We start from the raw sequence: 15,284 nt of genomic DNA, 5'->3' as shown, positions 1-15,284 counted from the left end.
TTACGTGTGGTGTTTCCTAATTGATAATTTTATTAGTAGTTTTTACGTATAACACTTCAAAACAATCAAAGATTCAAAGAGCATCTCACTTAATTATAGTTAACGTCTGTGACCGTATCAGTTTGACGGACGAGGAGAGACTGGTAGGTGATTAGCCCACGTAAGTCGAACCTCTTTTGTCAGCCGTGGTTGGTAGAAGGATTGAGTCACCGACCTGTCACTTTAACATCAGGCCCAATTGGCGTGGAGTTGCGAGAGACGGTTGGTTTCAGATTTAATGAATTAAAACATAAAAATTTCCAAAATTTCCAGAAAATTATTTAAATGATAACGAAATTAACATCTTCATTTCGATCGATTCGCTTCTTCAACTCTCTCTCTCTTTCTTCTTCTTCTTCTTCTTCTTCTAAAACTGCTTCTGCGAAACCCTAGATTTTGGTGTGTGGAAGAAGACTTCAATGGCGGAAGTAGGAGAGGAGAACGTTATCAACGCTGTGCCGGTTTCGGAAGATGAGGTGTATGGATTTAAACGGCAAGAGATGTACACTGATACGCTCGCCGGTACCGTTGGGCCGTACGGTCGCCATGTTTTCCTTTGTTACAAGAGTCACGAGACTTGGATTCCTCGTGTTGAAACTGAAGGTCTTCCTCAGCGCTTCGCTAAGTCGTTTAAGGATCGTAAAGCTGATTTCGGAGTTGAGGTAAACTAACACAACACAAGCGTTTATTTGAGATTTTGATTTCTGGTGTGAAGAGTCTTGTTTAGTTTGTGAATGTTTTTTTTTGTTGTTATTGTTGTTGTAGACGAAGTTGACGGTGTGTGGTGGTGGTGAATCGGATGGAGATGTGTTGATTTTCCCGGAGATGGTTAGATACAAGTAAGTTCATCGGCGATCCGATTTTCTCAGCCTGCTTTTGTTTTTGAATAGGACTTGGCTTTCTGGTTTTGAATTCTTGCTTAGTAGTTCGATTTCTAGGGATTTAAAACCTGTAAGATACTCAGATTTTGTTATCTTTAAGTTGTGGAGATGATGCTGTTTAAACTCGAGATTTGGATCGGAAAATCCAATTTCTGATCATTCGGTTGATAGATGCTTATCTGTTATCATTGTTTGCATTGTTTTGGATCCTTTAGCCATCTTGTTACTTATCCTTGTACATGTTTCTCTTCTTGTTGTTATTGTTAAAGGGCGCTTCAGGATACAGATGTGGATGGTTTTGTGGAAGATGTGCTTGTTAAAGGGAAACCATGGACCTCTGGGATTCAGGAAGAGTTAACTGGTTCCTTTGTGTTTGTGTGTGCTCATGGTAGCCGGGATAAGAGATGTGGAGTGTGTGGACCAGCTCTTATGGAGAAGTTCAAGGAGGAGATAGGTTCACGTGGACTTTCAGAAAATATCTTCGTGTTGCCATGTTCTCATATTGGTGGGCACAAGTATGCTGGAAATTTGATTGTCTTCAGCCCTGATTCAGCTGGAAATATGTCTGGCCATTGGTAAGAAAATGTCAAACTCAACATGCTTGTATAATTCAGAAAAGAAATTGAACTGTAATCTTTTATGCATCAGAAAATGATATATGCTATTATGCAGGTATGGCTATGTGACTCCTGATGATGTGCCTGCAATGCTTGATCAGCATATCGTGAAAGGAGAAATCATTCAAAACCTTTCCAGGTATGCTTTCCAACTTCTGGTTTCTAGTTAGTTGTAGATATGTCGCTGTTAAAACTTTTCTTCTTGTCCAGTATAAGTTTTATACCAACACCAATGCGTCTAGTGAATCTTGCACTAGATGTATAACCTCGTGTTGGAACTTGGAACCACAACTGTTTTCCAACATACAAAAACTGTTGTTTGCTAATGGATGTTACAAGTCCGAATTATGTCTTAACTAGTATGACTGTATGATACTAAAGCATAAGAGCTAGAACAGTTAACAAGTTTCTGCATAGAGACCTGTAATGTGTACTCTGGTTGAGGTTGTTATCTTCCGAACTAAGAAGCTCATAAACCTGCATTCAGTCACTTTATCTAAAAATATTGTTTTGTTTTATGAAAAACATTGCCAAGGGACCTTAAAGGTTCCTACCTTTTTCTGATTTCTCAAAAGCCTAGGTTCGTTCAAAACTATGTTTCTTTGTTTAACCCTGATAATTTCCGTTTCAGGGGAGGAATGAGACTCAGAACTGAGGGTGAGGAAGCTGCAAAAGAGGATGAACTTAAAATCCCGAACGGAAACGACAAAGTTGAACCACGCGAACCTGTGGTGCAGAAGGGATTCTCAGGAGGTTGTTGCCAAGGTGCAAACGGAGTTTCGTGTTGCCAAGACCAAGCTCCAGAGCCAGAGAAGAAAGAAGGATGCATGAAGCTAAACTGGTTGAGATCAATGGGGAAAGAAGAGGTTCTCTTGGGAGCAGCAGCAGTATCAGCTGTCGCAACCATAGCCGTGGCTTACAGCATTTACAGAAGGTCAGGTTAAGAACCTACACAACCTGCACCACCCTCCTGGCCTCCTCTTTTGACCTATACAAGAAAAGTTTTTTTTTGGTAGCCATATTATAATATAGCAGTAAAGGAAGAAAAGTAAACATGGAGAGGTAATAATAATATTCGGAACTATGTAACAATCATTTGGTTTCGGTATGGCAAATACAGGAATGGGATGTAATCCATCTTTGACTCGGTTTAGTTTGGTTATCTTGTTATATTGACATGGATATACAATTATACATCAATATTATCATGCGGCCTAAGTACAGGCAATGACAAAAGTCACAGTTATGAGTTAAGGCAGTCCAGATTACATTTCGTTTAAGTTATAGTTTTATAGAAATATTTAAAGCCGTTTTGACTTTGGTTCGAATGATACAATATTGGTTTAGTTTGAATGATACAATTATGGTTTAGTTTTAGTTCGGTTTTGATGATATTTAAATCTAGATCAGAAAAGCTATTGAAAAACAGAGAATATAAAAACATCCATGTGTAATTTATATCATAATCGACAAAGAGAAATGATTACTGATTATAGACTAACTAGGAACGGATCTGCCATACAGCGCGAAAAATATTTATCGATATAATATAGTTTATAGTAAAAATAGTAATATACGTCGAATAATGTAAAAGATTATATTTGTAAAAAAATACATTTATAAATTATAATGTATGCTTTGAACGACCAATTTGTAAGCGATTATATTACTAAAAATATTAGAACAATACTTGGGTTCACACCCCTAGGAGTGAACCCCTCTGTTCACCCCTCTAATATTAATTAATAAAAACATGCCATCTAAGACTAAATTTAAACCATATATTGAATTAAAAAAATAAAACAAAAGCTGTATTATTTTGTTTGACGTCGTTAACGTCGTTGACGTCTCTCATCTTTTACATTTTTTTTTTCTCGGTCCCCTGTCTTTTAGTTTTTACAAATATTTAAATGAAGATTTTGTATTTACAAGTATTGTTCATTAAATCATTATGAACACAGATTTTGGACGTTACTCATCTCTACGATCCAACAATTTTTTTTTTCTTATCAGTATAAACATGTACGCCTAAGCCAAAAAAAAAGCGCATTTGAAAGAAAATAATAAAAAGAAGATCATTCTAGAATAAAATAATACTAATGTACTTTTGCAAAAATGTGATTTCATAAAGGAAAAATGAAAAGTGATATAGCTTTATATGATTTTGGGAAAAAAGAAGTGGTATAGCATAGCATTAAGATGGACCACCATAACTCTTGTCATATTCCTACAAAATATAAGACTTCAAATTAATAATAAAAATGACAAATAATTTAAGAACATAGAAATAGTAAAAATGAATTGTTTACCTTGAACACTTGTGAGATAAATGACTCATGATGTAAGGTCGGACTAGTGGTAGTAACAGATAATTGAGTATCTGGAGTAAGAGTAGTGTCCTATAGCATTTATCATTTTATTAAATGTTAATATACATATATATATATATATATATATTTATATTAATAAGTGAATATATATGTAATTATATTAATAAGTGAATATATATATATATATATATATATATATTAAAAAGAAAAAATATATATCAAATACCTGAAATGATAACTTTTTTTTTGCTGTATCATTACTTGATGATTTTGATGTACGTCGATTTTTTACTTCAAGAACATTCAAGTATCGACCATGGGGACCAACTTTTTGGTTCTTTGGTCGTCCAACAGAAGCTTTTCTTTTTATTCCACGTGCATTTGGAACTTCCTTGTCTTCTACTTCTTCTTCTTCTTCCACAAGTCCAACATCTGAGCTTTGGGGCATCCATGCATTAGCTTTCACAAGTTCTTTTTTCTTTTCCTCCAATTTTCTAAGCAATTGAATGGCATCTTCATTTGCGCACAACGTCAACTCTATATGATCAGCAGCAACAGATGCAATTTCACGGAAAGTACGACATATATGGCTGTATCGCCTTCCAATCGATTGCTTCTCTGTTTCATTAAGTGTCTTCGGATGATAATAAGATATTCTTCGTGTTTTTGCCTCTTTGCTCCATCGAGTTAGAATGTATGTAGATGGAATTCTTCTAACATTTTTCTTGTCCAGCACTTTCAATGCATGACGACATAAGATCCCAGCAAAAGAAAACTTCATGCAACCACAATGTATTGTTTGGCTTATAGCATCATAATTAACCAAATGCTCTCGTGCCACACCACGATAAGATACTTTGTATTCATACACCATCTCAGACTTACTGACTTTTGTAGCAACATAATCACCGATAACTATATATTGCCTCTGGAGCAAGCTAAAAACTTCAGGCGTATACACTTCCTGTGCATGTTGCAACATTTTCTACATTAGCACATAATATCGGCGAGGTATACATCATATTGAAGTCAGCAATCAATTCCTTGTATCTTCGATCCTCCAACACTCTCTCATAGTGTCCAAAGAAGCACAACAAGTTATAACTACGCTTCAAATATTTTTTCAATATATTATTCATACTTTCACTACGTTGTGTGCTCACCATATCTGCTGTAAAATTATGACGTCCATATACCATTGCCCATTTTTCTTTGAGCTCAAACAAATTCTTCAACCATTTATCCTCCGTCAATTTATGCTTCTCGAGCATATCACTCCATGCCAATAACCAATCTTGTTCTTCCTCATGGTCATATACACACTTACTAAAGTCCATGGCAAATTGTTCTGCTCCATGAAATACATGACTCAACTTCTTTGCAGCATTCTGATAAATATGCCAAACACATAACCTATGTTTTGTTTCAGGAAATACCTTCACTATTGCATTCGCCATTGCTGCACATTGATCAGTCAGAATTGTTTTTGGTTGTTTTCCAGACATTGCTCCAAGAAAAGTCTCGAAAAGCCACTTATATGACTCAATAGTTTCATCATATAAAAGAGCAGCACCAAACACTACAGTTTGCTTGTGATGATTAACTCCGACAAATGGAGCAAAGGGTCTATCATACTCGTTAGTCTTATAAGTTGTGTCGAAGCAAACAACATCTCCAAAAAGATTGTAATCACTTATAGACCGATCATATGCCCAAAAGATATTAGTGATCATATCATCTTCATCAAGCTGCATTGAATAAAAGAATGATGAATTACTCCCTTTTTTTTTTCTGAAAGTATTCCAAAACTGCTCTAGCATCTCCCTTTTCCATTTTTGCCATTCGCTTTCGGTATATGTAACTTTGATAGTCTTTCGCCAAAAACCCCAGATTTTCTCGTCCCCCAACTTCTCTACTCATCATTTCAACATTTGCTTTTGCTGAAATTCCTGACATCTCAGCATCATCAGCATGTTGTTTTTGAGAGATAGATAATGCACGATTGCCCCTTAACAAATGCTTCATAGGTGTCATCACTAAATCATGGTTATGGTTCTGCTCAAAAGACACAATCTTATATCTTTCGTTCTTCTGTAGGTAGCACGTCATATGAGCATTACAACCACAACGTGTGATTGGTTGTGAATAAGATTTTTCGTCATTAGTTTCTTTCCTATACCCCTCCTTTGAGCAAACATAACGAAGCCTTACTACCTTCTCTTTTTTTATCGTCCTTTGTTGTTTCCTTACGTCAAAACCATGACTGCCTCCATACTTTTGGTAAGTTGTATGAGCAGTCTCATCAGAGCTAAACTCCATGCCAATACATAGTTCATCTTTCAGCTCACTTTCTATGTTTGCTTCTAGAATAACAACCTCTTCAGTTTGGACATAATTCTCATTGTTGGCTATGTTATCTTCTTTTTCTACAGATTCACTAACTGAAACGGTGTCTACACTTATTGAATCATAATCTTCCTTGGGGGAAAAATCTTCACTTATATAACTATTCTCCATTGCAATTAATCTGCATTAACCATTTAATATTACTATATATGTACTATTATTTGAAAAACCACTTTGTAAAATTTCTTATTAAGGGTAAAAAAACTGTAAATTAAATTGTAAACTAAGAAAATCTTAAATATGTATAAACAAATTATTTTATGCATATGTTGTGATCTTATTAACAAATTATTTTAAATTATCATATAATACATATGATTAATAAATATGTATTTTATGCATATGTTGTGATTTGATTTTTTTTAAAACAAATATATGTTACTCAATCTATTAAAATTTTTGATTAAATGTTACATATGGGCGGATTGGTAAAATTAAAATTTTGNATGTTTGCTTCTAGAATAACAACCTCTTCAGTTTGGACATAATTCTCATTGTTGGCTATGTTATCTTCTTTTTCTACAGATTCACTAACTGAAGCGGTGTCTACACTTATTGAATCATAATCTTCCTTGGGGGAAAAATCTTCACTTATATAACTATTCTCCATTGCAATTAATCTGCATTAACCATTTAATATTACTATATATGTACTATTATTTGAAAAACCACTTTGTAAAATTTCTTATTAAGGGTAAAAAAACTGTAAATTAAATTGTAAACTAAGAAAATCTTAAATATGTATAAACAAATTATTTTATGCATATGTTGTGATCTTATTAACAAATTATTTTAAATTATCATATAATACATATGATTAATAAATATGTATTTTATGCATATGTTGTGATTTGATTTTTTTTAAAACAAATATATGTTACTCAATCTATTAAAATTTTTGATTAAATGTTACATATGGGCGGATTGGTAAAATTAAAATTTTGAGGGTTGATAAATAATTATGTTTTATTTCCTCACAGTTTATTTTATAAATTTACAAACAAAAACTGTCTCAAAAAAAAACTATAACATTTAATAAATTTTTTAATTTATAGAAAAAAAAATTCATCTTTTGATGCACCATATATCTCGAACATATATCTCCTAGTAAATATACTTAGAAAAAAAAATCTTTTAATTGATGTTTACGTCTTACCTTGCGGAATTAGTACGTCTTTGTTAACATCCACCAAATCCAGACTTCAATATATCCGGATCAACACACAACAGAGAAAAAGATGACCTGAAAAACATAATCCATAAATATTTTAATATAGAAACTCACACATATGTATCGATTACAATACCTCTATTTTTCACCACTAATTTTTAAAAATATATTAGTTTAATAATGATAAGAGAATCTGAAACTACTTCATATTGGCACCCAAAACAAAAAAGAGAATCTGCGTAACTTCACCTGACAAGTTGATGTTTGTATAACACTGAAGTTTTCCTTCTTCTAGATGTCTAAATTGATATTATCTCTGTCTTCCTCTGTAAATTTGTGAAAAACTTCTGATTAGCGTTTGTTACGAAGAACCCAATAAAGAATAAAAAGAGAAAGTATCCAAAGTTTAACCAAAAAAAAAAAAGTATTGATGAAGTAGACCTACCGATTAAAGATGAACAAAAACCCTAATCAGTAATAATAGCCTAAAACTATTGTATAATATATATATAAGACAGGGGGCCGAGAAAAAAAAATGTAAAAGATGGGAGACGTCAACGACGTTAACGACGTCAAAACAGCTTTTGTTTTATTTTTTTAATTCAATATATGGTTTAAATTTAGTCTTAGGTGGCATGTTTTTATTGGTTAACATTAGAGGGGGTGAACAAAGGGGTTCACCTCTAGGGGTGAACCGAAGTATTGTTCAAAATATTAATATTAATCTGCTCTACCATATGACTGTGAGTTTGACTAATTAACACATGTATGCTTTAAAAAAATGTATAAAGTATTTTTGCAAGCATGGATACAAAATGTTTAAAGTATTTTTGCAAGCATGTATGTTGGGTTTAACACTGCATGCTTGAAAAAATGCTTAAAACAATTTTTTTTGTATAAATTATTATTTTTTTCTTTGCTTGTAGCCATGAAAATGTCCACACCTTAATATTTGAGAAGGTAGGATTTAATATTTAAAACATAGGATTCATAATTTAGTTATTTTGTATATAAAAAAGAGAAAATAATAGAAATAATTTTATAAAGATATTTTTTTTCAAAAATACTCTTTTCTTTGGTCATTTTCATTTTTGTCATTTTTTACAAAATTACTATACGTTTAATTAATCTTTTTTTTATTCCCAGATTTACGTCTCTCACCAAAACCCTTCGGCAAACTTCACTGTCAGCCATGGATATATCTTACGGGAATCGGGAGACAAGACTACGTAATGCCGTTGATGGTCTTGTTGCAGTTTGTGGTTCAGAAGTTGTTCTATTCTCATACGGTGAAGATGGTATGAAATCTTTCTTTCATGGGCATCCGAGGTACTTGTTTTTAAGTTCATGAATTTTTTTTTTGGTTTTTTCTTTTTTTTTAGGAGCATTATTAATTATTATCTAAATTCTGGGTAGTGTCCAAAATGTTTTACATAGGTTATATGCTCGTGAGCCTAATCCTCCAGATCTTGTTATCATAAAAGCAATGCAAATGATCGACGTGAATTCACTGATTGTAGATCAGCTCCTTACAAACCATTTTCGCTCAGAAGGATGTGAATCTGCCGCCCTGTTTGATATTCTCTCTCTTGTAGGGCATCATACTTAATATAACTTAATAATTTATGTAATGGGATTTGATCTGATTTAAGGTGTAATTTATGTAATGGGACTTGATCTGATTTAAGGTTTTATGTATTTTATTTAAGTATACATCTGATCTCTTTTTTATAATATCTCTCTCTATTGTTTGATTAATCTTTATTTATCTCCGAAAAGTAAATAATTTATATTTGAAAGTAGGATCAATCCTCACAAATTTATGTCTGGTTAGTTATGAAATTTAAAAATGTGGTAGTTCAAAAAATAATCATTCTGATTGGTTACCTAACCTAGACGCCGATCACAATCTTAATTGTTGATAAACAAAACTGATGGCTCTATTAAGATTATGATATGATATCAATGACCTTAAGAGAAACATTGATGATACTCTTAAGAACCAAAATGAAGACGGTTCAAGATATCAAATTTGTTGCGTTGGATAATGTTAACAAAAAGTGTGACTTTGGATCATGTAAGAAGTACATTGTGGATGCTCATAGCACCAAAAATAAATATTTCATAGTTTTTAAATTCTATAACTCGTAATCTATGATAAAGGATGGTAAACCGGTTTCTCACAATTGAGAGATGAAGAAAAGGGAAAAAATGTTGAGGAGAATTTAATATTTGAAAAAAAAACTTATTTTTAGTTTTAGATCTATGTGTTTAAAGTTCCAAATTGCGTAGATTATGTACATTAACATAAATACCAAACATAAAATCATATTATAAATAGATTACAATCATGATTAATCTATACTAAAATCTCTATATACATTTTTGGAGACATTTAGCAAATAAATTATGGAGTTGAAACTTATTTATAATCATGCCATTGACATTAAATATTTTTCAATTTATAATTTACTATTTATTAAATTATGATAAGGTTTTCGATTTTTGTAAACAATTATTCCCCCATAATCATAACTTTCCAAAACAAATTGGAACTAGTATTATTTACATTAAATACTAATTTGATAATTAATAAAATAAATATATTAATTACTATTACAAATCTTATATTAAACACAATTTTCCATAAAATTCGGATCCTAATTTACTTACTCTATAGTGTTGGAAACAAATTGATTACATAACTATTATACTTTCAAAAAAAGAAATATTCTCACCGTAGTAATTACGTCTTACATAACTATTGAAAGAGATTAAATTTGTTTTGGAAACATAATAATTAACGTAGCTATTTTCTAAGAAAATATTTCAAATTTTTTGAATTCTTCTTACATGGTTACCTAACATATGACATTCAATTATATTTTTTCAAATATTAAATGAGTTACATTCTCTAATATTAATATAAAACAACTAAATTCACACAAAAAATAATTGTGAATTTTCAGAAGGATGATTTTGGATTAAAACAATTTTCTAAATTTGTTAAGATCTTAATTTTAAAAAAAAAACAATAACAGCCAACATCTGTGCAATTTTAATTTAAATCTTTGATTTGGTTTTCTATTTATGGATCAATAATATTTGTTTGAAATCGAACATTTATGGTGATTAATCAAAATCTGGGAATTGTGGTAACTAGCTAAATTTATGAAGATAACAAAATCAAAAATTTTAGAATATGTTCAATAGAATAATTGTTAATTGATAAAAAAATATATTATTTGTTTACACAAATATTTTTTAAAATTTTTAGAAAATATTAGTTTTAATATTTTTTAGTTAAACCTAACAACATACTCTAAACCTCTCCTCCCCTATATATACCGATCAAGTCCCCAACAAACTCTAAATTTCATCATCATAAACCAACCCATTGATTTTTCTTCCATTCCATAACAAAATAAAAATAATTATGCAAAAACGTAAAGGTCTTGGCCGCGCATCAGTGTAATAATTCAGTGTTCACCTTTATATTGCCTCTTAAACTCATTGCCATACCTGTTTTTTTACATATTTTGGACGTTTGTTAACTTTTCTATTCTATTGGTATATAAAGATTTTTTTGTTGTTGTGTATAAACTATATAGGGATGTGATACATGGGTTTCATTACGTTTTCTATAAATAACAACATTTAATTTTAATTTGGTTTGAGTTTGAAGTGTGAAAAAATAAAATATTTTAATTTGATACTGAACTGTTGGTCCGACCCGCCGGTTCAAACATCGGTTCACTGGTTTTTAACGGGTTTTTCCGATTTTTTTGTGGGTTTTTATTTGTCCGATTTTTAGAGGTTAGCCGGACCGGAATGTCTACCGGGTCGCGGTTGGACCGGTCCAGGATTGCCAATAATAAAACTGAATATATATATATAAAAACAAATAAATATAACTTAAAATTTTTATATATTTTAGTTGAATAAATATAGTCCCGCGGTGTACGACGGGTTAATATGTAACATCCGCGAACCGAAATCCCAGTTTGGGATGTGCATCGATCGATGTAAGGGTGATGTCGATCGATGCAAAGTTGGTTTTGCGAACCGAGTTCAAGTTAAACGCTGTGTTTTGGGTAAAAAAAACCCTGAAGTCGAATTTAAAAGAGAGTTTTGTCGTCATTAGGGAAGCTTAGCCGCTTTTGAGAGAAAAGAAGTCCCTCACTGTTCTTGAGGTTTTTGGTGAGATTTTGGGAGTTGTAGGCTGTTCCTGTAGAGATCTGTAGTTGAGATCGTTGTAGAAGCTTCCTAGGAGTGTAGATCTCCTTGTTTGAGGTTCATAATCTTCTTAGGAAAGGTGAGTGCATGACCATGACTTATCTAAGCTTGATATTTCTCTGATTTGCTTGTTTATGTGTTTATTTGGCTTGTTAGAACGTTGTTGAGTCGCAAGAGGCTTTGAGAAGCTTCTTTGTGGCATTGGTTATGTGCTCTTGGTGATTTAGTGATGGAGTTCCGACAAAAATCTTTGGGAAAAACGATGCTCGGCATGTACATCGGTCGATGCACTTTGTGTGTTGGTCGATGCAATGCATGGACGACGCGGTTTGACCTAGGAGCATCGGTCGATGCCATGTGGAGGCGTCGGTCGATGCAACTAGGGATTTCGTGCAATTTCGAGCATGCGTCGGTCGATGCAGTGTTAGTGTCGGTCGATGCAGGTGAACCTTGTATCGGTGGATGCAAGCTTGTGTCGATCGATGCAACCCCAGTTGGTGTCGGTCGATGCAGTGTCCTGGTTTGTTGTTTGGTTATTGTATGTTGTTTGATAGGTAAAAGTATCTCAATTGCTTGTGTGTATAGCCCAGTAGATGGGAGGATTGCCTCACTGAGTGTTTATAAAATACTCACGCGTCTCATATGTGTTGTGGTGCAGGTAAAGGTAAAGTGTGATCGTGGAATCAAGGCGATGAAGAGGAGGATGTTCTAGTGGCTCATTGATGTGTTGTCTGGCTTCTGTTAGGTTGCTAGAGTTGAGTCAGTAGAGCATTGCTTGGTTGCTGATGTTATGTTTTATAACTTGGTTGAATTATTATGGATATGGGTTATTTAATTATTTGTTATTGATTATTGGCTTAGTGGTATCTGATGGTTACTTTCTGCTGTTTGGTTGGTTGTGGTTAGGTGGCTAGTGGGTATGAGACCAATAGCTAATTAATTAATTAAAGATTATTATTATTATTATTATTATTAAAAAAATGGGTCGGGTCGTTTCAATTTTGTATCAGAGCCCTTACGGTTCTAGATTGGGGTTCACTAGATTTCTGAGAGAGACTCATGCGAGCATGTTTTCTATTCATTCAAGAGCGACTAAGATGTACCGTGACCTCAGAAGGTACTATCACTAGGTCGGGATGAAGAAGGATGTAGCTAGTGGTCGTGAGGTACGATGTTTGCAAGCTAGTGAAGGCTGAGCATCAGGTTCCAGGCGGGTTGCTGAAGAGCCTTCCCGTTCCAGAGTGGAAGTGAGACATGATTACGATGGACTTCGTTGTAGGATTGCCAGTGTCCCGGGCGTTTGATGCTATTTGGGTCATTGTGGACCGGTTGACTAAGTCATCACATTTTCTGGCCATTAAGAAGACTGATGGAGCAGCGATCTTGGCTAAGATGTATGTGAATGAGATAGTATTGCATGGTGTGCCAGCGAGTATTATGTCTGATAGGGATTCCAAGTTCATTTCGGTGTTATGGAGGGCATTTCAGGCGGAGATGGGCACTAAAGTGTATATGAGTACAACTTATTATCTCAAGACCAATGGGCAGTCAGAGAGGACGATCCAGACGTTGGAGAATTTGCTGAGGATGTGTGTGTTGGATTGGAGTGGCCATTGGACAGATCACCTGAGCTTGGCAAAGTTTGCTTACAACAACAGCTACCAGACGAGTATTGGGATGACTCCTAATGAGGCGTTGTATGGGAGGTCATGTCGTACACCGTTATGCTGGACTCAGGTGGGAAGAGGAGCATGTACGGGGCAAGTTTTGTTTAGGAGACATTGGAGAAGATTCGGGTTCTAAAGTTGTACATGAAAGAAGCTCAGGATCGGCAGAGGTGTTATACCGATAAGAGGAGGAGAGATCTTGAGTTTCAGGTAGGAGACAGAGTGTAATTCAAGATGGCCAAGTTGCATGGTCCGAACAGGTTATTGACAGAGACTAAGTTGAGTCTGAGATATATGGGTTCGTTCAGAGTGATTGAGTGGGTGAGACCGGTTGCATATAGGCTGGAGTTGCCTGAAGTTATGCGTGCATTCCACAAGGTTTTCCATGTGTCTATGTTGCGGAAGTATCTCCGCGAGTATGATCAGTTGTTGGTTAAGATTCCTGAGGATCTTCATCCTAACATTACCTTGGAAGCGAGACCAGTGAGGGTTCTCGAGAGGAGGATCAAGGAATTTCGGAAGAAGAAGATTCTTTTGATGAGAGTCCTTTGCTACTATGATGGTATTGAGGAGCAGACTTTGGAGCCAGAGGTGAGGATGAAGGAAAGTTCAAGAAGTGGTTTGAGAAGTAGGTCGCGACTTGAACTTGTTTAGCCTGGTCCCAACTGTAGTCCGTGGCTAGAGCAGAAATAGAGTATTCCAGCCCATCTCTCATGTTACTTGGTCGCTTAGGGATGGTTGATAGTGCGACTAAGTAACAAGATGAGGAGGTGTTCGTGATACGAAATTCCGCTAGACAGTGGTTAAAGAGGATAAATTTCCTGAAATACAAGTTTCTAAAAGAGGAAAGTTTCCAAAAGTGGAAAGTTCTAAAAAAATGGTAAGTTTTATGTGAGTTAGAATTTGCCCATTTTTAGGGGTTGTGTGCCGTGTGTGGCGGTCTTTTGAGACATTGTGTGGCTTTTGTGGCGGGCTGTTTAGCCATTGTGTGGCTTTTGTGGCAGGCTGTTTAGTCATTGTGTGGCCTTTGTGGCAGGCTGTTTAGAGAATGTTGCATATTTAGGCCGTCCTTTCGGATGTGTGGTATTCGTGACGGTCTTTCGGGACATGTGACATGTTTAGGCAATCCTTCTGGATGTGTGTTCTTTGTGACGGTCCTTCGGCATGTGTGGTCTTTGTGACGGTCCTTCGGGATGAGTGGTGTTTGTGACGGTCCTTCAAGACGAGTGCTCTTCGTGATGTCCCTTTGGGACAAGTAGTATTTGTGAAGGTCTTGTTTAGGACATTGTTTGGCCTTGGTGGCGATCCTGTTTAAGACATTTGTTTGGCCTTTGTAGTAGTCCTGATTAGGACATTTGTTGGCCTTTGTGGTGGCCCTTGTGGCATTTGGATGATCCTTATGTGGATATGGGGTATTCCAGTGAGGGGATATGTGGTTGGTAGGACATTGGGTTGTTTTACGCAAACAACGGGAAGGAAACCTGGTTAGGGATAGGACTGAGACGTGTTCAGAATTGTTTGCTCTAAAGACAGTTGGTCTTGAATGACTCTTGGGGGACTTTAGTTCTCCTAGTACCACCATATTCTGAGACTTTGTGGCTTGCGAGTACGGTTGGTATATCGACTTCGGATGAAGATCTGGGGGCGCGCTGCAGGGTGGCAACCCGAGAGACAAATATTGGACTTCCTTATATATTATGGCATGCAGGTTTAGGCCCGATGAGGAGCCAATATTATGACATGCAGGTTTTAGCCTGATGAGGAGCCAATAGAAACTCAAGGTTAATGCGTATGAGTAAAGAAAAGTCTAAAAGTCAAGAGCAAATGATGCCTGGAACGTGAGTTTATTGTCATAGAGGTGATCTTCGTAGATCGTTTGGAGGAGTGCAGGCCGTGGAGACGGTTACACGGGAGTGCTTGGTTGATGGTTGTTCGAG

General features: G+C 34.9%; 2 protein-coding genes across 2 annotated transcripts; one reads left to right on the top strand and one right to left on the bottom strand.

Annotated features, from left to right (window-relative positions):
• On the top strand, window positions 322-2,742 carry LOC104780002. The gene is made up of 5 exons (XM_019244562.1): window positions 322-701; window positions 805-878; window positions 1,190-1,495; window positions 1,593-1,676; window positions 2,169-2,742. Exons 1-5 carry the CDS (start codon window positions 459-461, stop codon window positions 2,479-2,481), a joined length of 1,020 nt encoding a protein of 339 aa, XP_019100107.1. The 5' UTR covers window positions 322-458; the 3' UTR covers window positions 2,482-2,742.
• On the bottom strand, window positions 3,732-6,384 carry LOC104783627 (protein FAR1-RELATED SEQUENCE 3-like). The gene is made up of 5 exons (XM_010508762.1): window positions 5,677-6,384; window positions 5,064-5,615; window positions 4,160-4,831; window positions 3,847-3,936; window positions 3,732-3,764 (listed from the first exon to the last, which is right to left on the bottom strand). The coding sequence occupies exons 1-5, from the start codon at window positions 6,382-6,384 to the stop codon at window positions 3,732-3,734; spliced, it is 2,055 nt and encodes a 684-aa protein (XP_010507064.1).

This window comes from Camelina sativa, chromosome 4, assembly GCF_000633955.1.
Source record: "Camelina sativa cultivar DH55 chromosome 4, Cs, whole genome shotgun sequence".
In the NCBI taxonomy this organism is placed as follows: domain Eukaryota; kingdom Viridiplantae; phylum Streptophyta; class Magnoliopsida; order Brassicales; family Brassicaceae; genus Camelina; species Camelina sativa.
Note: the sequence above shows the minus strand (reverse complement) of the source record. Positions and strands in the feature narration are given on the sequence as shown.

What these genes read in the sequence shown, in the direction of transcription:
- LOC104780002 (XM_019244562.1), top strand. Translation starts at nt 459, where the DNA reads ATGGCGGAAGTAGGAGAGGAGAACGTTATCAACGCTGTGCCGGTTTCG. An exon ending in CCGGAGATGGTTAGATACAA is followed by an intron (nt 879 to 1,189) that starts GTAAGTTCATCG and finishes TTATTGTTAAAG; the next exon opens with GGCGCTTCAGGATACAGATG. An exon ending in ATCATTCAAAACCTTTCCAG is followed by an intron (nt 1,677 to 2,168) that starts GTATGCTTTCCA and finishes TTTCCGTTTCAG; the next exon opens with GGGAGGAATGAGACTCAGAA.
- LOC104783627 (XM_010508762.1), bottom strand. Translation starts at nt 6,384, where the DNA reads ATGGAGAATAGTTATATAAGTGAAGATTTTTCCCCCAAGGAAGATTAT. An exon ending in AAAAGGGAGATGCTAGAGCA is followed by an intron (nt 5,616 to 5,676) that starts GTTTTGGAATAC and finishes TATTCAATGCAG; the next exon opens with CTTGATGAAGATGATATGAT. An exon ending in TCAAAGAAAAATGGGCAATG is followed by an intron (nt 4,832 to 5,063) that starts GTATATGGACGT and finishes CAACATGCACAG; the next exon opens with GAAGTGTATACGCCTGAAGT.